Below are 23,164 nucleotides of genomic sequence, written 5' to 3' on the forward strand. Positions count from 1 at the left end.
TTACAATGTGGCAAAGTTTATTTTCCCTAAGGATCACCATATGTGTCCATTCCTTTTTTAGCATTCATGTCCCAGGGTGCCTTGTCATATGCAAACACTGAGAATGGGGTTTTGATGAATCTCAGACAAAAGAATATGTTCTTTCTGTGACATTAAACATCTGGAGAGTATTCATGCAAATGTGTAACTTGACACAAAATCTGGTTTATGTATTTGACACAGCGTCTCCACAAATACTTGGGCAGTTTGTATTTTTGGTAATAGTAAATGCTGGCAGATGAATACAGACTGCATATAGATGAGTATATATATACATAGGCAGAATATACCTATGCCAGATAACATCTAATTTTGGAAACAGAGCTCTGCATTCCAGAAATGCCTAAAGAACCATGTGAGGAAAGCATTTCACCCTCACAGGCAGAGAGTAGCATTTTATTGCTGGTCCTGCCTCTGACTTTCTCCAGGACCTTCTCATCACAGGAAATATCCTAACAAAATGCCAACTATTATAAATAGAATATTTCTTGGTAAGCATGAAATCAGAATCAGAGGTGTCAGCATAGTCAGGTTTTTAAATGATGGAATAGTTATTTCCATTTGTACTTAACTTCCTTTCTCCAATTTCAGCGTAACTCAATTTCTTTTTTTTACAATATCTTGAGCAAGTAAACTGGATAATCCTGTTTTATAGCTGAAGAAACAGATACTCAGTGCAAGCCTTCAGAAGGGGGAGCTCAGCCAGGGAAGAACAGTCCTGGGAATGGAACTGAATGGAAGATAGTCGATCAGAGACTCTCCACCTGAGAGGTAGTTATTGATCTCGAGTATGAGTGAAGTAAGGAATTGGGAAGTAGAAAGATGGACATGGATAGAGCCAATCAGCATCAAAGTTTCAGTCAGAATACACACATCCTCTGCAAAGTTACCTGCCTTTAAAAGTATAGGCAAGAGAGAAAGTGCTTCTGGAATGGCAACTTGAGGAGCTACATGGACCCTGTCGCCCTCTTAAGGCCTCCTACAGTAACACAAACACCCTGGTGGTGCAGTGGTTAAGAGCTCAGCTGCAAACTGAAAGGTCAGTGGTTCGAATGCACCAGCTGCTCCAGGGGCAAAAGATGTGGCTGCTTCCTTAAAGATTACAGCCTTGGAAACTCTATGGGACAGTCCTACTATGTCCTATAGGGTCACAAGAGTCACAGTTGACTTGATGGCAATGGGTTTTTTACAGTAACACAGAATGATTTTAGTCCTCCTTCATGGCAGTCCTTTAAAACAGTTTTCCTAACCTATTACTCTAATCCTGGGTACCTTCTTTATTTTCCTTATGTGACATGATTTCAAAACTCCTTTTTTCCCCGATTGCCTCCTCCTACTCCTAGATAGATTAAAATTTATCTTTTAAAGATAAAAACTCAAAATTGAGTATAATAGTCCAGTGTCAAGTACAAATGAATGTCCTGATTTCAACACTCTGCTTTTGTAAATGCCCCTTACGATTCTATTAGGTTATTTAGGAATCACTCCATGCTGTGCATGGCTCATACTGAACTCATGGCAGTTGACTAAAATGTCTAGGACTTTTTCATATGACATTGCCAGATTATGTTTGAGATTCTGGGCCTAAATTAAGAGCTCTATACTTATTCTATACTATGTACTCTATAGTATATAGCAATGATTGTGAGCGAGGTGCAGGACTGGGCAGTTTTTTGTTCTGCTGTACATAGGGCCAGTAGAGTCAGAACAGACTCAACAGTACCTAACAACTAACAACATACTTATTCTTGTTAGTTTTTTTTTTTTTTCCTTACTGGCTTTAGCATATAGTTCTAGTGTTTCTTGAGAATGTCTTTTAATTATCCTTTTCTAATATAGCAAATACTCTCTATACCTACTATAAGCATCCTTCTATGTCATATGATGAAAATTGTCAATGGGAAATTCCCAAAAGAGTGATTTGTGGCAAACCATCAGCTACATCTCTTCAAATTTTTATCAGTATGTTATTAAGTATCTCTTCGGCATGACTTTTTAGTAAGTTATAAATCTATCTAAGTATGCTATCACTCATCTAGCTTACATTTTTCCATCATATCGGAAACATGTTGTTCTCATGGACTTTGTAAAATTCCTTGTCAAAAATAAGACAAACTTTCTCCTAGGAAGCATAGTCTACTGGCAACCATTGAAATGACATAAAAGTGTGGCAAGAGAACTCTGAAAATAAAGAACATAAACAAGAATAAAGAAATGGAAATGTACTATTTCACAGGTGCTGGAAAATTAGCTGGGAATGTTACAAACCCAGAAAGCCAATACAAACCAAGTTAGCAGCAGCATATGAAAGTCACAGGCTTTTGATCCGTTGCTTTACCTGGTAATGCATGTCTATTCGTTTCCATGGATGAGTCGGAATCGACTCGATGGCACTGGGTTTTTTTGGTTTTTAGGTGGAAAGATTAAAATGATAATGCACCATGGGAGGAAAAATAGGGCCTGAATAAATTAAAATTTTTGTTGCACACCCTCTCAAACAAATGTGAACTTGGCAAAGATGCGTTTTCTCCAAAGTTTATCTATAACCTTTCCAAGTAAAATGCGTATAGACAGCTTTTCATTTACTTTTTTTTTTTTTTTTTTGCAACGTTCTGGCCAAGAAAATGCATGAAAAGAAACAGCATTGATTATTTTTTTATAGTGAGGGAAAAATCAAACAAATACCTGTGGACATCTGGCAGCACTATAGCAATCTCCAGCTGTGGCAAATGGAACTGCTTTTCCAAATATGGTCTGGGAAAAAAGAAGGTCTGTAGCTAGAAAATAATAATTGAAACTCTTTAGCATTAGGGCTGTATTGCAATCTTCACTGAAAAACTTGCAGTTTTCATCTTTTCTTAAATATATTTTTCATTCAAATTTTTAAATAAAAATTGTTTCATAATTACAGTATTTAGCACAGGCTGTCAATACATAAATTTTCTTTAGTACTAAAACATTCATCTCATAAATTTCCATAAGAAATGACAGGTATAGCTGTAATTAGAAGATTTCAAAACTAAATAATTACTTTATATCAAAGAAAATAAATGAAGTAGGGTCAGAAGGAAAACCACTGAAGAAAAAAATTATTTAAAGATTTAAAAAATTATATGAAAGTAATACATAAGTACCAAAAAAAAAAAAAAAAAACCATTGCCATCGAGTGGATTCTGACTCATAGCAACCCTAAATGACAGAGTAAAATTGTTGCATAGGGTTTCCAAGAAGAAGCTGGTGGATTCAAACTGCCGGCCTTTTGATTAGCAGCCAAGTTCTTAACCACAGTGCCACCAGGGCTCCAAAACAAAGAACCCACTACCATCAAGTCGATTCCAACTCATAGCGACCCTATACAGCATATATATCAATCCGTATAGGATACTCAAAAACATAGAGCTAAAAAGCATGTTCATTTCTTTTGTTTCTCATATCATTATTATTGTTATTATTTTCCATTTTACTTTTGCTAACTTGTGGCAAACCATCAGCTACATCTCTTATTTTTATCAATGTTATTAAGTATCTCTTGGACATGACTTTTTAATGAGCTATAAATCTAAGTATGCTATCACTTATCTAGCTTACATTTTTCCATCTTGTCAGAAACATGTTCTCATGGACCTTGTAAAATTCCTTGCTAAAAATGAGACAAATTTTCTTCTAGGAAGCATAGTCTACTGGCAACCATGGAAACAACATAAGAATGTGGCAAGAGTGTGTGCAAGCAAAATCTCCCGATTGGCTGTTGTACTGGAGAATCAATATAAAGGATCAAAAATAGAATCAATGACTCAAGAACAGGTCAAAAAGACCCCTAAAAATGAACAGATCCAATAGCTTCTTCATGGCTGAATCATTTAAATAATATCACAATTAAGTGCCATTGTTTCCAATTGCTTTACTTTCCGAGAAGATTGAAAGATTGCTGCATGCCCCATGATGATGCCAGTCCCCTGGAGGCAATCTCCATACATAACTTTTTGGGAGGGATCTATCATATATCCAGGGGCAGTTTCCAAAAGCAGGAAGCCTTCAGTGGTGTGCTGGAGCCAACCTGTATCAGTTCTTAAGAGTCGATTCTGTGAATCCCTTCCCAACTCCTTGTACAGTGAGGCCATGTTGGTAGCTTGAAACCATCTATGGTAGGGATATGTGCACCATGGAAATGGGAAATACTACAAATCAGACTTTTTTTTTCTAGAGAGCTGGTTGTTAAACATTTATTCATACCCCACTGTTTATGGATAACACTTAAGTGTTGATCTGGGGCAAAGCAGAGGCATAAATTTCAAATCATCCTTTCTGACTATCTCCCCTGAAAGCACATACCAGTCAACACCCTTACTTCCAAGAATCAATTATGCAATTATGACTCTCAAGTATATATCCAGTCCAGCTGATTCTGATGAGTTCCAGAACATATATCAAACACCTATTGGACATAACAACCTGAATGACTCACAGATTCCTCTAATTTAGCATTTCAAAGCTAAATGTATTATCATTTTCTCCAAACTTGTTTCCATTCTGTATTTTTTATCTCATTGAATAATACCACTCTCTATCCACCCGGTTACTTTGGAAATATTTTCAAATATTCCACATCACATCAGTTAGCAAATCGTATAGAATATACCTCTTCGAATTTTTCAAATCTCTCTGTCATGACCATGTCCTTAATTCAGGCCCTCATAACTCTCTACCTGAATTATTACATTAACTTCCTAATCAGCTTCATGGACACAATTTGTTTTCCCTTTACCAAATCTTTTCTCTCTTCTGCTTATACTTTTACCCAATGGCTCCAGTAACTTACAAGATAAAATTCAATTTCTTTGTTTTGTATACATTTCCCTTCATTATCTGATTCTTGGGAACTTCTTTCACAAGATGTTGTTGTTGTTAAGTGCTGTCAAGTTGGTTCCAACTCATAGTGACCCTGTGTATAACAGAACAAAACGTTGCCTGGTTCTAGTGCTATCCTCACAATCATTGCTATGTTTGAGCTCATTGGTGCATCCATTGTGTCAATCCATCTTGTTAAGGGTCTTCCTTTTTTCTGAGACCTTCTACTTTACCAAGCATGATGTCCTTCTCCAGATAACATCCTCAAACCCCACTTATGTTTAGACTAAACTGAATTAATTTTTATCCTTTGATGGCACTAAGATGCTTTACTCTTTCATTATTTTGTTCATGCTGCTCCCTCTTGCCAAAATTCATTTTCCCTGATGAACAGAATTTCAAATTTTCCTGGAATCCAGGCTTTTTGGAGCCATCAAGGCTGGATGAAATCCCAAAACTATTGTCCTGTGATAATCTTTAAACCTCAAACCAAAAATACCTCCTGAAATCTTCTTTAAAGAATGTTGTTGTTAGGTACCATCGAGTCAATTCTGACTCATAATGACCCTGTGCACAACAGAACGAAACATTCCTCACAATTGTTGCTATGCTTGAGCCCATTGTTGCAGCCACTGTGTCAATCCATCTCGTTGAGGGTCTTCCTCTTTTTCGATGACCTTCTACTTTATGAAGCATGATGTCCTTCTCCAGGGACTGATTGATCTCTCCCGAGAGTATGTCCAAAGTATGTGACACATAGTCTCGCCATCCTTGCTTCTAAGGAGCATTCTGGTTGTACTTATTCCAAGACTGATTCGTTCGTTCTTTTGGCAGTCCATGGTATAGTCAATATTCTTCGCCAACACCACAATTCAAAGGTGTCAATTCTTCTTTGGTCTTCCTTATTCATTGTCCAGCTTTCACATGCATACGAGGTGATTAAAAACACCAGGGCTTGGGTCAAGCACACCTTAGTCCTCAAGGTGACACCTTTGCTTTTCAATGCTTTAAAGAGGTCTTTTGAAGGTGATTTGCCCAATACAATGCACCTTTTGATTTCTTGACTGCTGCTTCCATGAGTGTTGATTGTGAATCCAAGTGAAATGAAATCCTTGACAACTTCAATCTTTTCTCCATTTATCATGATGTTGCTTATTGGTCCAATTGTGAAAATTTTTGTTTACTTTATGTTGAGGTGTAATTCATACTGAAGGCTGTAGTCTTTGACCTTCATCAGTAAGTGCTTCAAGTCCTCTTCACTTTCAGCCAGCAAGGCTGTGTCATCTTTATAACGCATGTTTTTAATGAGTTTTCCTCCAGTCCTGATGATCTGGTCTTTATATAGTCCAGCTTCTTGGATTATTTGGTCGGCATACAGACTGAATATATATGGTGAAAGGATACAACCCTGATGCACAACTTTCCTGATTTTAAAACATGCAGTATCCCTTTGTTCTGTTCAAATGACTGCCTCTTGATACATGTGCAGATTCCTCACAGACAGATGTAGTCTATTTGATTCCTGTGTATTCCATCTGACAAGCCCCACGTGTATACAATCACTGTTTATGTTGGGGGAAAAAGGTATTTGTAATGAAGTCATTGGTCTTGCAAAATTCAATCATGTGATCTTTGGCATTGTTTCTATCACCAAGGCCATATATTTTCCAACTACCGATCCTTCTTCTTAGTTTCCAACTTTTGCATTCCAATCACCAGTAATTATCAGTGTATCCTGATTATGTGTTAGATCAATTTCAGACTGCAGAAGTTGGTAAAAATCTTCAGTTTCTTCATCTTTGGCCTTAGTGGTTGGTGGGTAAATTTGAGTAATAGTAGTATTAACTGGTCTCCCTTGTAGGAGTATGGATATTATCCTATCACTGACAGCAGTGTACTTCAGGATAGATCTTGAATTGTTCTTTTTGATGGTGAATGCAATGCCATTCCACTTCAAGTTGTCATTCCCTGCACAGTAGACTGTATGATTGTACAATTCAAAAGGACCAATACCTGTCCACTTCGGCTCACTAATGCCTAGGATATCGATGTTTATGCTTTCCAATTCATTTTTGACGATTTCCAATATTTCTAAATTCTTTCGTACATTCCAGGTTCTGATTATTAATGAATGTTTGCAGCTGTTTCTTCACATTTTGAGTCATGCTGCATCAGCAAATGAAGGTCCCAAAAGCTTGACTCCATCTACATCATTAAGGTTGACTCTACTTTGAAGAGGCAGCTATTCCCCAGTCATCTTTTGAGCCCCTTCCAACATGAGGGGCTCATCCTCTGGCACTATATCAGACAATGTTCCGCTGTGATTCATAAGGTTTTCACTGGCTAACTTTTTTCAGAAGGAGACCGCTGAGCCCTTCTTCCTAGTCTGTCTTAGTCTAGAAGCTCAGCTGAAACCTGTCTGCCATCGGTGACCCTGCTGGTGTTTGAATACCAGCAGCATAGCTTCCAGCATCATAGCAGCATAGAAGCCCCCACTGTACGACAAAATGACCAATGCATGGGGGGTCTTTAAACAATAGTTTAGCTTAATTAGTAAAGAGTATCTGCCTATCTGTATGGGATTAAATTGAAAACAGCAACTCCAAAATTTAGAGAAGAAACTTAGGGGACAAAGAGTTCATGTTAACGGTGGAGGAATAATTCAGAAACGGAGGCTGAGAATTGTTGTACGACTTAAAGAATATAATCAATGTCACTGAATTGTACATATAGAATCTGTTGAATTGGTGTATGTCTTGATGTGTACATTTTAAAAAACAACAACAGAATTTTTTAAAACTTCACTTTCCTCATTTTTTGGTTATCTCCAATTTATCTTCTAGATTGTTCTTCAGAAAGTTTTTCCTATAAGCTTCTTAAAGAAAATTAAGACTTTTTATTCAACAAATATTTACTTAAATTGATAATGTACTGGGCATCATTACATGTATTAGGAACACAATGGTGCATGCAACAGGGACTGATAGAACCCGAGTTCTACCAGGAAGACACAAGTAATATAGTAAATACTGTAGTAGAAGTGATGATATTTATGGGGGAAAATAAAGCAAGGATGAAGATTGGAAGAAGGAGTTTAGGGGTGGAGAGTAGTCCAGGATGTCCTCATTAGGAAGGTAAATTTGAGCATAGACCCAAAGGAAATGAATGGGTAAACTATAGAAATAATTGTGTGAAAATATTTTCAGACAGCTGGAAGAGTTAAGTTCAAAGACTTTAAGGCTGCGTCATGCTTGGTGTGTTCAAGAAACAACAAAGAGGCCATTGTGTTTGAAGCAGAGTGTGCAAGACAGGGAGTGGTAGGTGATGAGGTCAGAGATAATAATGGGGGTAGGATGATGATGTTAAGCTTTGCTGACCATTGAAAAGACTCTAAGATTCTCTGAATGGGAAACAATTGGAGAGTTTTGAGCAGACGAGTGCTCAGAAGACATGATATGGCTTATGTTTTACAGGATTACTTTAGCTTCTCTGTTGAGAAGAGACTCTGGGTTGGGAGAGGCAAGGGTGGTGCAATATTAAAGCAGGAATATCAGTTGGGTGATAATAACCCAAGTGAAAAATGATGTGGACTTGGATCAAGGTTGTAACAAATGATTTAGTGGGAAACTGTGAGATTTGGTATGTATTTTGAAGATTAACTTGACAGGATTTGATGATAGATTCAGGTGCTGGTGATAAAAAAGGAGGAATTAGGGTGACATGAAATTTTAACCAGAGTAAGTGGAAGGAATTTAGTTGGTATTTACAAATGAGGAAAATTTGGGGTAGAAGAAACAAGTTTAGCAGGAAATCTTGAAAGTTCAGTTTTGGATACATTGAGCTCGAAATGCCTATAGGGCACTATGAGTCAGAATCGACTCAATGGCACACAACAACAACAACATTAGACATCCGCATGGATATGCTGAGTAGACAGTTGGATTTTGGAGTTCAGGATAGCAGTCTAAGATGGAGCTATACGTTTGGAACTGTCATTTAATATATGGTATTTGAAGCCTACAAGTTAAATGAAATCTCCAATGGAGTGAGAGTCATGAAACTCTTCAACATCTAGTGTTGTGGAAGATGAAGAAGAACCAGCAAAGTTGAGAAAGACAAGAGACAGAGTAGCCACGACAGGCACAAAACCAGAATAGTGTGGTGTCCTGGAAACCAAATACTTCTGATGGGTCAAGTAAGACAAAAACCAAGAATTTAGCATTGAATTTAGGAAAATCGGGGTTATTGATGATTTTGATAAGGACTGTTTCCTGTGAGTGATATGAATGAGAGACAGATTAAAATGAGTTCAGGTAAGCATAAGAGAAGAGAAATTGGAGACTGGGAGTAATATATAATTTAAGAAATTTTATTGTGAAGGGAAACAGAAATTGAACAGTGGCCAGAGGCAAGGGGCTCAAGAGGATTTCTTTTTAATTAAGATTAAAAAAACAATAAAGCCTGTTTCTCTAGGCAGGATGTAAATGATTCATAGGAGAAGAAAAATTGATGATGTAAAAGAGAAAGAAGAATTTGCTGAAATTATGTTCTTGAGTGAGGTAAAGGCAATGAGTCTAGAGCACAGCAGAAGGAGGGGTTTTCCTGATGTGGAAGTGTGGACAATTCATCCACAGGAATAGGAGAAAAGCAAAGTGTATGAGTAAAGATTTATAAAGATTTAGGTAGTTGGATAAATGTGATTGTGGAAGCTTGTGGAAATTCCTTTTTGAGTTTTTTTTTTTTTTCTCCATGAAATTGGAAATAAGATCATCAGCAATGAGTTATTAAAGTACAAGTGTTAGAAATTTTAGAAATCTGAGGCTAGAGAAGAAGGTATGAGTTAGACATTTAGGTGAGTGGCAAGGCACTAGAGAAGTGGAAGAGTTACTCAGCAGCATTAATGGCCCATTTAAGTATTTAGTAGTCATGCATTTAAATTTATGTCAGTCAGCATGGCTGTGTATTATTTGCCACATTCCACTCCATGTTGCAGGAGCAGAGTGTGTGAAAGGTTTAATTTAACCAATGCCAAGTTTTTGCAATACAAGTTTGAGGAAGGAAAAGAGAGATAGAGTTGAAAATGTATATAGGGAGTTTCAAATGTATATTAAAATACTTAGTCAATTGTAATATGAAATTAATGTTAATTATTACTTTAAATTCCCTAAAAAACTTACACAAGTATGTTGGGTATGGTAACTTCCTTATCCTTAATTTCGTTGGGATTTTTAAGGTAGAGTGTTTTGTCTTAGTAGAGTAGGATCTTATCCATGTCATTACCATTGCATTATATTAAGGGTTCCCATGATCCATGTCATTGCATGTGAAATATATAGCTAATGACTTAAAAATATTTTTTAAATAATTATTGCACAATGTTAGGTCCCTCTATAGGGACCTATAGTCGGAATCGACTCAACGGCACTGGTTTTTTTTTTTAGGTGTTTCTATATTTATATACACTATCACATACACTGGTACCTTGCTAGGCTTTCATAACAAATGGAGGCTTTTCATTTCACAAACAGAAAGTATGCACTTACTTTTAATTTGCATAGAAGTGAGGTCAATTCTTATTTTGCTGAAGACAGTATATCCAGCTGCCAGGTAGTCATTTTTACAATCACAGTCTTGCCTCCTACTCCCATTGAAAGGGCATTCATATGGATTTTGTAATCTGTATTAATATCAGAATATTTTTATATTTTTGATGTGGTTCTTAGGCCATAAAGTAGATTTTAGAAGTCGCGAGGTAAAAGACACACTTCTGCTCTTTAATATTACAGTGTCAGTAAGTTAAATGGGAAAGGACTAAAAATCACTCAAGATTGGCATATAAAACTCTCAATCTGAAATTCAGGAATAGTTTGTGGAAAAATAATTCAGTTATAATCCTCCTAGCTCTTGCTACTGGAATTAATTTAATTTCTGAAAATACACACAATCACTCTGTGAGCACATGTTAACACTCATCTCTTTATTATGTATGAACAACGTCTGGCTTAGGTCCTAATATTTTCACCTGCTTCTGAATTACTTGTCCCCATGTGAGCTATTCAATAATTACTCCAAAGGCTGGAATTTCTAGTTCTTTTAAGGACCATAAAATGCACCAAAACCCAAAAACCCACTACCATTGATTCAGTTCTAACTCATGGCAATCCCATATGTGACAGAATAAAAGTGCTTCACCTGAGTTTCTTGGTTGTATTGTTTACAGAAACTCTGGTGGCATAGTGGTTAAGAGCTATGGCTGCTAACCAAAAGCTCAGCAGTTCAAATCTACCAGGTGCTCCTTAGAGACTTTATGGGGCAGTTCTATTCTGTCCTGTAGGGTCACTATGGGTCAGAATCCACTCGATGGCACCTGTTTTTTTTTTTTTTTTAATGATTATAGAAACAGATTGCTAGGGCTTTCTTCTATGGTGCATACTAGGTGGGTTTGAACCACCAACTTTAGACTAGTAGCCCAGTGCAAACCGTTTACATCACCCAGGGACATTATAAAAAATGTGCAGATAGTCCAAAAAACAACTTATACCTAAAGCCATATACTTCAGAAAAGTTGTCTTCTTCACCTTTGACCAATGATACATATTCCTTGGGATTCTCCAACTGCATACCTGCACAATGAATCTAAAAGAAAAATGCAAACATCTAGAACAGCTTCTTCAAAAGGCAATGGTCAATGTTAAAATCAAGTAGAAACTATTTTCATAATACCTTTATTATTCTTCCCTTAATGTTAAGGTAATATTCACCATCCTTCGTAATGTTGTTTCTCACTTGGATTTCTTTGCAGCTGGTAAATGTTTTGCCTTCAACGACAAGTGAATACAACTTATCAGCACCAAACAAACTAAAAACACAGAATGAACTTGCCTCGATGATAAAAATATTGCTACCTTCTGAAAATCTGTATACTTTGCTTCACAGAGTATACAACTACTACAAATATTTACTTTTTAAATTTAAACTAAAATGCTTTAGGAACGCTCAGGTGGTAGGTAGATTTTTGAAATCTAATACTTACAGTCATCGACATAACATTTCTTTTGAGCATTTGGTTTTAAATGTGTTAAGCATAAGTCACTGGACCAACCATTTTCAGCCATGCATTCCACTCTTCTGTCCATTATCCCAACTCCACAAGTCACTGAGCACTGTGAGCAGAATAAATAGTGAAGGTAAACTAGATCCTGGATAATAAGGCCAGTAAACCCATGCTTCTTCCTCTCAGACTAGGCCCTTTTTGAACAAAATGGTGGTCAATGGACAGAATGTAGATGTTAAAATACTCTGGAGGCTGGACAGTCACAGGTGGAGGAAATCCTTAGGCATAAGCCTGACTCTACTATTTCTCAATTACTGGCTTCCTTTTATTTATTTTGTGCAGTTATATCAACCGTACATTGTAAATACTTAATAAACCTTAATTGATGATGGATATTAAGAAAACTGAGAGTTTGTTCTTATTGATTTATATGGTAATATTGCAGGCCAATATTTATTTGGTTTTCATCAAGTAAATTGGGAATGAAATACAATTCCAAATAATTTTTGTTACTCATATATTAGCTTCATTTACTTGTTCACTTAGACAATAAATATTTCTTAGACATTTATTCAAAGTGCAAGCCACTGTGTAAGGCTCTCTGAGGAATAGAAATAAGTATCAGTTGTGGCCTCTTTTTACAAGAAGGATACAGCAAGCATAGAAAGGAAGATAAGATATACAAACAACTGAGAAAGTAGTTTTTAGACAACAGGGGTATGAGACAACCATGAGGATCTAGTTAGACACGCAGATGACCAGGTATCCTACAGCTAGAAAGACTCAATGAGGTTTTAAATTCACTGACCTTGCTCCATTTTCCAACTTTCCAAGTGACCATGTGCAAACAGCTTCTAAAATTGCATTTGTAAACCTGAGGGGAAGGCAGCACAGGGCATTCTCGATAGCCTATAGGCCGAAGCTGATGGAGTTTATTTTTCTTAGTAGGCCGGATCCCAATGCAATATGTAATCCTTTGTTGGTGACTAAATCCACAGTTATCTGCACACTAAAAAATACAAATTCACAAGGAGAAGAACATATCCTTAAATTCAGTCATCTGGCCTAAATATCTACCAGGTGCTTATTATATTGTATGTAATGCCATCCCCAGAATAATCCCATTTTTATTACTCTCACTTTATAGACAAAAACAAGGGTTTGGAGACATTAGGCAACTTTCCCAGAGTTGTTAACAATAAATGGAAGGACCCAGATTCTCTATCTGTAGTGCCTGTGCTTTTTCCCATTACACTACCAAGAATATCTTGATTGAATAAAACTTTATCTTTCAATAGGCACAACTTTGGAAAAATGAAGCTTATTAGGGATTTTTTTTTTTTTAAATAAAGAACGTTTATTAGCTTTAACTATAGTCTAGCAACTAAGTATAATTTGGGATGCATTCATTTTACTATATATAATGGGACATCTAACATGATCTGACTAAAATAAGTAAGTGATTTATATATAAATTAAATCCCAGCCAAAAAAATGGACAAATAGACTTCTGCTTCCACCAAAAATGGAGTAACAAGAAATAGATTTTATCTTCCCATCTGAGACAACCAAAACAACCAGACAAAATAAGTAAAACAACAGCTTTTAAGGCACTGGACACCAGGCAACAAAGCACGGTGATCACTGAGAGACTGGGAGCAAACAAAGTGAGGCCATAGTTGCTTCAGTTTACTGCCTTGAGAGAGAGTTTCCAAGTCACGGCACAAGGAAAGGGAACCCAGAGGAGCCCAGTGGATACCCCAACCTAAACAGACAAAGTCAAGAGTCTCAGAAGACTAAGGAATCTACAGTTTTCAGGACAGGATACCAAAGAGGAGATTGCTGCAGAAAGAGAAGGCCAGAGAATTTCCAAGAGTTCCCAGACCCCTTTTGGTGCTCAGTAAAGTCTTGACCAATGCACACATGTGAGGCTATCATCTGAGGTCAGGGAAAAAAGCAACAAAAAGGGTTAGAAGTTACTGTGTCAATGTTCACACAGGGCCAAGTATAGTGCCCATTTCTTCCAGCTAGACTGGAAACCTTATATACACAGGGCAATGAGTGGAGTACTCAGAAGAGCCTTGCCACAATACAGGGGAATAATTAACTCTAGACTAAGCAATGAACTGGTCTCACTTCACAAATCTTAAAAGTAAGACAAGAAAGGACCAAACTGCTTCCCAATAATATCCCAGAAAAACTCAAAACACGTATATAAAAACCCACTGGCATCGAGTTGATTCCAACTCATAGTGACCCTACAGGAAAACAAAAATATCCAGTAACCAAAAAGGTAAAATTCATAATGTCTGGCATGCAATAGAAAATTACCTGGCATGCAAAGAAGCAGAAAAATACTATCATGAAGAGAAAAATTAATCAATTAAAACTGACGCCAGAAGGATGACATCAATGCAAATAGCAGAGGTAAGATCTCTAAAAATACTCTCCTTCACAAAAGAATTTTAAAAATTGTCAAAAAAAAATAAAATCAACTTTTCCAGACTCTGAGAATTAACCAAAGGCTTGCAATGATCCAGGAAGAATTTATTCAAGAAACACAGCTCAATTTCCATAAGAACAATGAGCTTTGTGGCATTTTAACTTGTCCAATTCCCATTCCTCCCTCCAGCTCTGCTTGAAATCCAATAGCATGCAATCAGTGAAAACCAGCAGAGTGATAACCACTGAGGGGGACTCAATGCAGTCACAATTGCATCAAAGCCTAGTTCCCAGAGATTGCCATTATTTTACATGTCTGGTGGATTTCTGGAAGATCCCATTTTCAAGGTTGTCTTTATTTGAACTGATTCTGATCTCACTCAGTGCAAACAATCATTTTCCTAAGGGCGTTTTTCAAACACAACTACGTGCAACTGTTTAATTTAGAGGCTGTCTCAGGTAATGGGTAACTGGTGGAGCAAATAACAGGCTAGCCAAAAAGCTTAAAAGGAAAAGCTGGGGAATGAGATGCCCACAGGAGCTTTGAAAAACTTTGATATATTCTTGGGTATCTAGAAGGCCATGTACATGCACAGGAATACGGGCATCCCCAGGGCTGTATGCAAGCTCAGGAAATACGTAAGAAACACCTATACTCTCAGTTCTACCTGATCTTAAGTTCTGTACGAAAATAAATGACTCTTCAATCATTAGCTGATCACTAAACTAACTGAGCAGAGACTTTGATGACCACATGTCAGGCTTTATAGAAATATTTAAGAAAACAGCAAACAAATAGCAATAAAATTTTCCAGGATAGACTATATGCTGTGCCACTGAACAAACCTCAATAAATTTAAAAAGATGGAAATCAGACAAAGTATGCTTTCCAACCACAATGGAATAAAAGTCTAAATCAATAACAAAAGAAAATTTTATAAATTCATAAACATGTGGAAATTAAACAACGTGCTACTAAATAACCAATGGGTCAAAGGAAATATCACAAGTGATATTAGAAAATACTTTGGGATGAATGAAAACCAACATAAAATATACAAAAACTTATGGAAAGCAGCAAAAGTAGTGCTTAGAGGAAAATTTATAGCTTCAAATGACTGGATTAAAAAAAAAGAACCATCTCAAATAAATAATCTAAACTTCTACTTTAAGAAATAATAAAAAGTAAAGCAAAGTGAACAGAAGAAAATTAATTATTAAGATTAAAGCAGAAATAAATGAAATAGAAAACAAATAGAGAAAATAAACTAAACAAAAGTTGGTTTTGAAAAGGTCAAAAAAATTCACAAACCTTTATGTAGACTGATTAAAAGAGAGAGAGAGAGAGAAACTAATTATCAAATCAGAAATGAAAGAAGAGATATCATTGCCAACTTTACAAAAATAAATGATTATAAGGGAATGTTATGAACAATTGTATTCCAACACTTTAGATAACCTAGATTAAATTGACAAATTCCTAGAAAGACAAAACTACCAAAACTGACTCAAAGCTAGATAACTGGGAGCTCCTAAAAATTAAACACTTAACCCTCATCAAAAGACTTCACCAAAAGAGTAAAAAGGTAACCTACAGACTGGGGAAAAAAATTGGGGATATGATATATCTGACAAGGGTCTCACCTCTAAAATCTATAGAATACAGCAACAACAAAAAGACAAATAGTACAATTAAAAAATTGGCAAAGAACCATCAAAGTAGAAATTAACAACAGGATGAACATGGAAAAAACAATCAATTACATGGAAATTGAATAATACCCTGCTTAAAAACCACTGGGTAATAGAAGAAATCAAAGATAGAATAAAAAAATACCTAGAATCAAACAAGAATAAAAACACATCATACCAAAACCTTTGGGACACAGCAAAGGCAGTGCTCAGAGGTCAATTTATAACAAAAGATGAACATGTCAAAAAAGAAGAAGGGGACAAAATCTAAGCTTAGCTACACAATTCAAACAAATAGAAAGAGAATTGCAAAAGAAGCCCACAGCCACCAGAAGAAAGGAAATAATAAAGGTCAGAGTAGAAATAAATGGAATAGAGAAGAGAAAAACAATAAAAAGAATCAAAACCAAAAGTTGGTTCTTTGAAAGCATCAACAAAATCAACAAACCACTGGCCAAATTGACAAAAGAAAAACAGGAGAGGATGCAAATAACCCAAATAAGAAATGAAATGGGAGACGTTACAACAGATCCAACTGAACTAAAAAGGATCATAACAGAGTATTATGAAAAACTATGCTCCAACAAGTTTGAAAACCCAGAGGAAATGGACACATTTCTAGAAACACACCAACTACCAAACTAACACAAACTGATATTGAAAATCTGAACAGATTCATAAGAAGAGAAGAGATCGAAAAGGTAATGTAAAAAATTTTCAACAACAACAAAAAAAGCCCTGGCCCAGCTGGCTTCACTGAAGAATTCTACCAAACATTCAGAGAAAAGTTTACACCAACACTAAGTAAACTATTTCAGAATGTAGAGAAGGAAGTGATACTTCCGAATTCATTCTATGAAGCCAGCATAACCCCAATACCAAAACAGGCAAAGACACCGCAAAAAGAAAATTACAGACCAAAATCTTTCATGAATATAGATGCAAAAATTCTCAACAAAATTCGAGTCAATAGAATTCAGCATCATATCAAAAAAAAAAAACAAAAACACCACGACCAAGTGGGATTCATACTAGGTATGCAAGGATGGTTCCAACATTAGAAAATCCATCAACATAAACTACCACATAAATAAAAGGAAAGAAAAGAATCACATGATCATCTCAATGGATGCAGAAAAGGCACTCAGCAAAGTCCAACACCCATTCCTGATAAAGACTATCAATAAAATAGGTATAGAAGAGAAATTCCTCAACATAATAAAGGGCATCAATATGAAAGCAACAGCCAACATCATTCTTAATGGGAAAAGGCTGAAATCATTCCCCTTGAGAACAGGAACCAGACAAGGACGCCCTTTATCACCACTCCTGTTTAACATTGTGCTAGAAGTGCTAGCTAGGGCAATAAGGCAAGAAAAAGAAATAAAGGGCATTTGAACTGGTAAGGAAGAAGTAAAACTTTTCCTATTTGCAGATGATATGATACTATACATAGAAAACCCAAAAGACTCCACTAGAAAACTATTGGAACTGGTAGAAAGATTCAGCAGACTAGCAGGATATAAGATAAACATACAAAAATCAGTTGGATTCCTATACACCAATAAGAAAAATGACAAAAAGGAAATTGGGAAAACAATACTATACAATACTATACAATACAATACAGCCCTTAAAAAAAATAAAATATTTAGGAAAAAATCTAACCAAGGGTATAAAAGACCTAGACAAAGAAAACTACAAAACCCTACTGCAAGAAACCAAAATAGACCTACATAAATGGAAAAACATACTATGTTCATTGATAGGTGGACTCAACATTGTGAAAAAATGTCAATTCTACCCAAAGCAATCTACAAATACAATGCAATTTGTATCCAAATAACAACAGCATTCTTTAAAGAGATGGAAAAATTAATCATTAACTTTATATGGAAAGGGAAGAGGCCCTGGATAAGTAAAGCACTATTGAAGAAGACGAATAAAGTAGGAGGACTCACATTACCTGACCTCAGAACCTACTATACAGCTGCAATAGTCAAAACAGCCTGGTACTGGCACAATGACAAATACATTGACCAATGGAACAGAATTGAGAACCCAGATGAAAATCCATCCACCTATGGTCACATGATCTTTGACAAGAGCCCAAAGTCCATCAACTGGGGAAAAGACAGTCTTTTTAATAAATGGTGTTGGCAAAACTGAATGTCCACCTGCAAAAAAAAATTAAACAGGGCCCATACCTTACACCATACACAAAAAATAATTCAAAATGGATCAAAGACCTAGATGTTAAACCAAAAACTATAAGAATCATAGAGGAACAAATATGACCAATGCTAGAGGCCGTAATGCACACCACTAACAGGATACAAACCATAACTAATAACACACAAACTCCAGAAGATAAGCTAGATAAGCAGGATCTTCTAAAAATTAAACACTTATGCTGATCAAGAGTAAAAGGAGAATCTACAGACTGGGAAAAAAATTTGGCTATGGCAAATCCAACAAAGATCTAATCTCTAAAATCTACAGGAAAATTCAACACCTCTACAACTAAAAGACAAATGATCCAATTAAAAATGGGTAAAGAAAATGAACAGATACTTCACCAATGAAGAAATTCAAGCAGCTAACAGACACTTGAGAAAATGCTCAAGATCTCTAGCCATTAGAGAAACGCAAATCAAAACTACAATGAGATGCCATCTCACCCCAGCATTACTCACCTGAATAAAAAAAGAAAAATAACAAATGTTGGAGAGGCTGAGGGGAGATTGGAACTCTTATGCACTACTGGTGGGAATACAAAATGGTACAACCATTTTGGAAAAAGATATGGCACTTCCTTAGAAAGCTAGAAATAGAAATATCATATGATCCAGCAATCCCACTCCTAGGAATATATCCTAGAGAAATAAGAGTCGTCACACAAATAGACATATGCACACCCACATTCATTGCAGCATTGTTCACAATAGCAAAAAGATGGAAACAACTAGATGCCCGTCAACAGATGAATGGATAAACAAACTATGGTATATACACATGATGGAGTACTACAAAATGATAAAGAACGCTGATGAATCTGTGAAGTATCTCACAGCATGGATGAATCTGGAGGACATTATGCTGAGTGAAATAAGTCAACCACAAAAGGACAAATATTTTATGAGACCACTACTATAAACGCTCATGAAAAGGTTTACACACAAAAAGAAACAACTTTGATGGTTATGAGGGAGGGGAGGGGTGAGAAGGGAAAAACACTAACTAGACAATAGATAAGTGGTAACTTTGGTGAAGGGTAAGACGGCACACAATACTGGGGAAGTCAGCATAACTTGACCAATGCAAGGTCATGGAAGCTCCATAGACACATCCAAACTCCCTGAGGGACCAAATTACTGAGCTGAGGGCTGTGGGGACCATGGTCTCAGGGAACATCTACCTCAATTGACATAATACGGTTTATAAAGAAAATATTCTACATAGTAGCGTCTGGGGTCTTAAAAGCTTGTGAGCAGCCATTTAAGATACTCCACTGGTCTCAAACCTTCGGGAGCAAGGGAGAATGAAGAAAACCAAAGACACAAGCGAAAGATTAGCCCAAAGGACTAATGGACCACAAGTACACAGTCTCCACCAGACTGAGCCCAGTCCAACTAGATGGTGCTGGCTACAGCTACTGACTGCTCTGACAGGGATCACAATAGAGGTCCTGAACAGAGGTGGAGAAAAATATAGAACAAAATTCTAACTCACAGAAAAAGACCAGACTTACTGGTCTGACAGAGACTGGAGAAACCCTGACAGTATGGCCCCAAAACACACTTTTAGCTCAGTAATGAAGTCACTCCTGAAATTCATCCTTCAGCCAAAGACTAGACAGCCAAAGATTAAACAAAATGAGACTAAACGGGCATATCAGCCCAGGGGCAAGGACTAGAAGGCAGGAGGAGACAGGAAAGCTGGTAATAGGGAACCCCAGGTCAAGAAGGGACAGTATTGACATGTTGTTGTGTTGGTAACCAATGTCACAAAACAATATGTATACTAATTGTTTAATGAGAAGCTAGTTTGTTCTGTAAACCTTCATCAAAAGTACAAAAATAAAAAATTAATTGATCAATTATTTTAAAAATGGGCAAAGGATATGAACAGACACTTCACCAAAGAAGACATTCAGGTAGCTGACACACAAGGAAATGCTCCTGATCATTAGCCATTAGAGAATTGCAAATTAAAACTACAATGAGATAACATCTCACTCCAACATACAGAAATAACAAATGTTGGAGAGGTTGCAGGGAGATTGGAATTCTCATACACTGCTGGTGGAAATAGAAAATGGTATAACTCTTATGGAAAATGATATGGCACCTCCTTAAAAGCTAGAAATAGAAATACCACTCCTAGGAATATATTCTAGAGAAATAAGAGTCATCGCAGAAATAAACATATGCCCACCTATGTTCACTGTATCATTATTCACAATAACAAAAAGATGGAAGAAACTAAGTGCCCTTCAACAGATGAATGGATAAACAAAGTACAGTACATACACACAATGGAATACTACACAGTGATAAACAATGATGGATCTGAGAAATGTCTCACAACATGAATGAATCTGGAAGGCATTATGGTGAGTGAAATAAGTCAATCACAAGACGACAAATATTGTATGAGACCACTATTATGAAAATCCAACAAAAGATTTACACCCAGAAAAAAAAAAATCTTTGATGGTTATGATGGAGGGGTGTGGTGGGGAGGGAAAATCACTAACTAGGTAGTAGACAAGTGTTAACTTTGGTGAAGGCAAAGACAGCACACAATACAGGAGAAGTCAGCATAACTTGACGAAAAGAAAGTCATAGAAGCTTCATAAACCCAAAACCAAACACACTGCTGTCAGGTCGATTCCGACTCATAGAAACCCTATGGGATAGAGTAGAACTGCCCCATAGAGTTTCCAAGGAGCGCCCGGAGCATTTGAACTGCCGACCTCTTGGTTAGCAGCGGTAGCACTTAACCACTACACCACCAGGGTTTCCAGAAGCTTCATAGGCACATCCAAACTCCTTAAGGAGCCAAGTTACTTGGGATGAAGACTGGGGACCATGGTCTCAAGGGACATCTAGGTCATTTGGCATAACATAGTTCATAAAGAAAATGTTCTACATCCTACTTTGATGAGTAGTGTCTGAGGTCTTAAAAGCTTGCAAGAGGCCTTCTAAGATACATCTGTTGGCCCCATCCCATCTGGAGCAAAGAAAAATGAAGAAAACCAAAGACACAAGGAAAATATTAGTTCAGAGGACTGATGGACCACACGAACAACAGCCTCCACCAGCCTGAGCCCAGAAGAGCTAGATGGTGCCCAGCTACCACCACCAACTGCTGTGACAGGGATCACAATAGAGGGTCCTGGGCAGAACAGGAGAAAAACGCAGAACAAAATTAAAATTCACAAAAAAAGACCAGGATTACTGGTCTGACAGAGACTGGACGAACCCCTGAGACTAAGGCCCCCAGATACCTGTTAACTCAGAACTGAAGCCACTCCCCAAATCCACCTTTCAACCAAAGATTAGACAGGCCTATAAAACAAACAAGAACACATATGAGGAATATGCTCCTTAGTTCAATCAAGTATATGAGGCCAAATGGGCAACAGCTGCCCAAAACCAAAGATGAGAAGGAAGGAAGGAAGAGGAAAACTGGACAAATGGACACAGGGAACCCAGGATGTAAAGGAAAAGGGGAGTGTGGTGACACATTGTGGGGATTGCAACCAATGACACAAAGCAGTTTGTGTATATATTTTTGAGTGAAAAACTAATTTGCACTTTAAACTTTCACCTAAAACACAATGAAATTTAAGAAAAAAAGCTGACTCAAGAAGAACTAGAAAATTTAAATAGACCTATAAGAAATAAAGAGATTGAATCAATAATCAAAAGAATTTCCCACAAGAAAACCCAAGACCAGAGGCTTCGATGGTGCTTTCTACCAAATGTTCAAAGAATTATCCCAATCCATCCCACAAACTTACATAAAATAGAAGAGAAAGAAACACTTCCCAATTGTTTCTGTGAGACCGGTATTTCTCCGGTACCAAAGCCAAACAAAAAATCACAAGAAAAGAAACCCACAGATTCTCTGTGAACATAGATGGAAATACTCCCCCAACAAAATACTAGCACACTGAATCTAATAACAAAGGCTACTACACACCATGACTAAGTGAGATTTATTCCAAGAATGCAAGGTTGCTTCAACATATGAAAATCAATCAATATAATACACCATATTAATAACATAATGGACAAAAATCACTTGGTCATCTCTATGTTGTGTGCCGTTGAGTTGATTCCAATTCATAACGATCCTATAGGACAAAGTAAAACTGTCTCATCAAGTTTCCCAGGGTGCTATGAGTTGAAATTGACTCTACAGCAGTGGGTTTGTTTCTTCGTTTTAAATTTTTTATGGGAAGAACCCTAGTGGCGCAAGTGGTTAAGCACTCAGCTGCCAACTGAAAGGTCAGTGGTTTGAACCAACCTGTCTTTCCACGGGAGGAAGATGTGGCAGTCTGCTTCTGTAAAGATTTACAGCCTTGGAAACCCTATCGGGCAGTTCTACTCTGTTTTATAGGGTCACTGTGAGTCAGAAATGACTCAACGGCATGGGTAATCTTTACAGGAGCAGATCTCTTACCGGGTATGTTCAAACCACAGGCCTTTGTACCACCAAGGCTCCTGATCAGCTCAACACAAAAAACCCATTGCCATCAAGTCGATTCTGACTCATAGGATCATCTCAATAGACACAAAAAAAGCATTTGACAAAATCCAACACCTTTTCATGATATAAACACCAAACAAACGAGGTACAAAATAAAAACTTTCTCAACCTGATAAAGGGAATCTACAAAAATTTCATAGCTAACATGATACTTAATTGTGAAAACTGAAAGCTTACTCTCTGAGAGTCAAAACGAGATCAGGGTGCCTGTTTTTGCCATTTGTATTTAATATTGTTCTAGAGTTTCTAGCCAGGACAATTAGTCAAGAAAAGGAAATAAAAAGTATCCAGATTCAAAGGAAGATCTAA

At 36.8% G+C, this 23,164-nt stretch overlaps 1 protein-coding gene across 1 annotated transcript in view; it reads right to left on the minus strand.

Annotated features, from left to right (window-relative positions):
• The window catches only part of ADAMTS20 (ADAM metallopeptidase with thrombospondin type 1 motif 20), a 212,744-nt gene that overhangs the window by 16,326 nt on the left and 173,254 nt on the right, over positions 1-23,164 (minus strand). Inside the window, exons 32-37 of the mRNA XM_049882873.1 lie at positions 12,750-12,950; positions 11,921-12,050; positions 11,611-11,705; positions 11,429-11,523; positions 10,431-10,564; positions 2,725-2,816 (exon numbers count right to left, since the gene is read on the minus strand). Of these exons, the coding sequence (XP_049738830.1) occupies positions 2,725-2,816; positions 10,431-10,564; positions 11,429-11,523; positions 11,611-11,705; positions 11,921-12,050; positions 12,750-12,950 (747 nt within the window). The remainder of the gene's footprint in view (positions 1-2,724; positions 2,817-10,430; positions 10,565-11,428; positions 11,524-11,610; positions 11,706-11,920; positions 12,051-12,749; positions 12,951-23,164) is intronic.

This window comes from Elephas maximus, chromosome 4 (assembly GCF_024166365.1).
Source record: "Elephas maximus indicus isolate mEleMax1 chromosome 4, mEleMax1 primary haplotype, whole genome shotgun sequence".
NCBI classification, from domain to species: Eukaryota; Metazoa; Chordata; class Mammalia; order Proboscidea; family Elephantidae; genus Elephas; species Elephas maximus.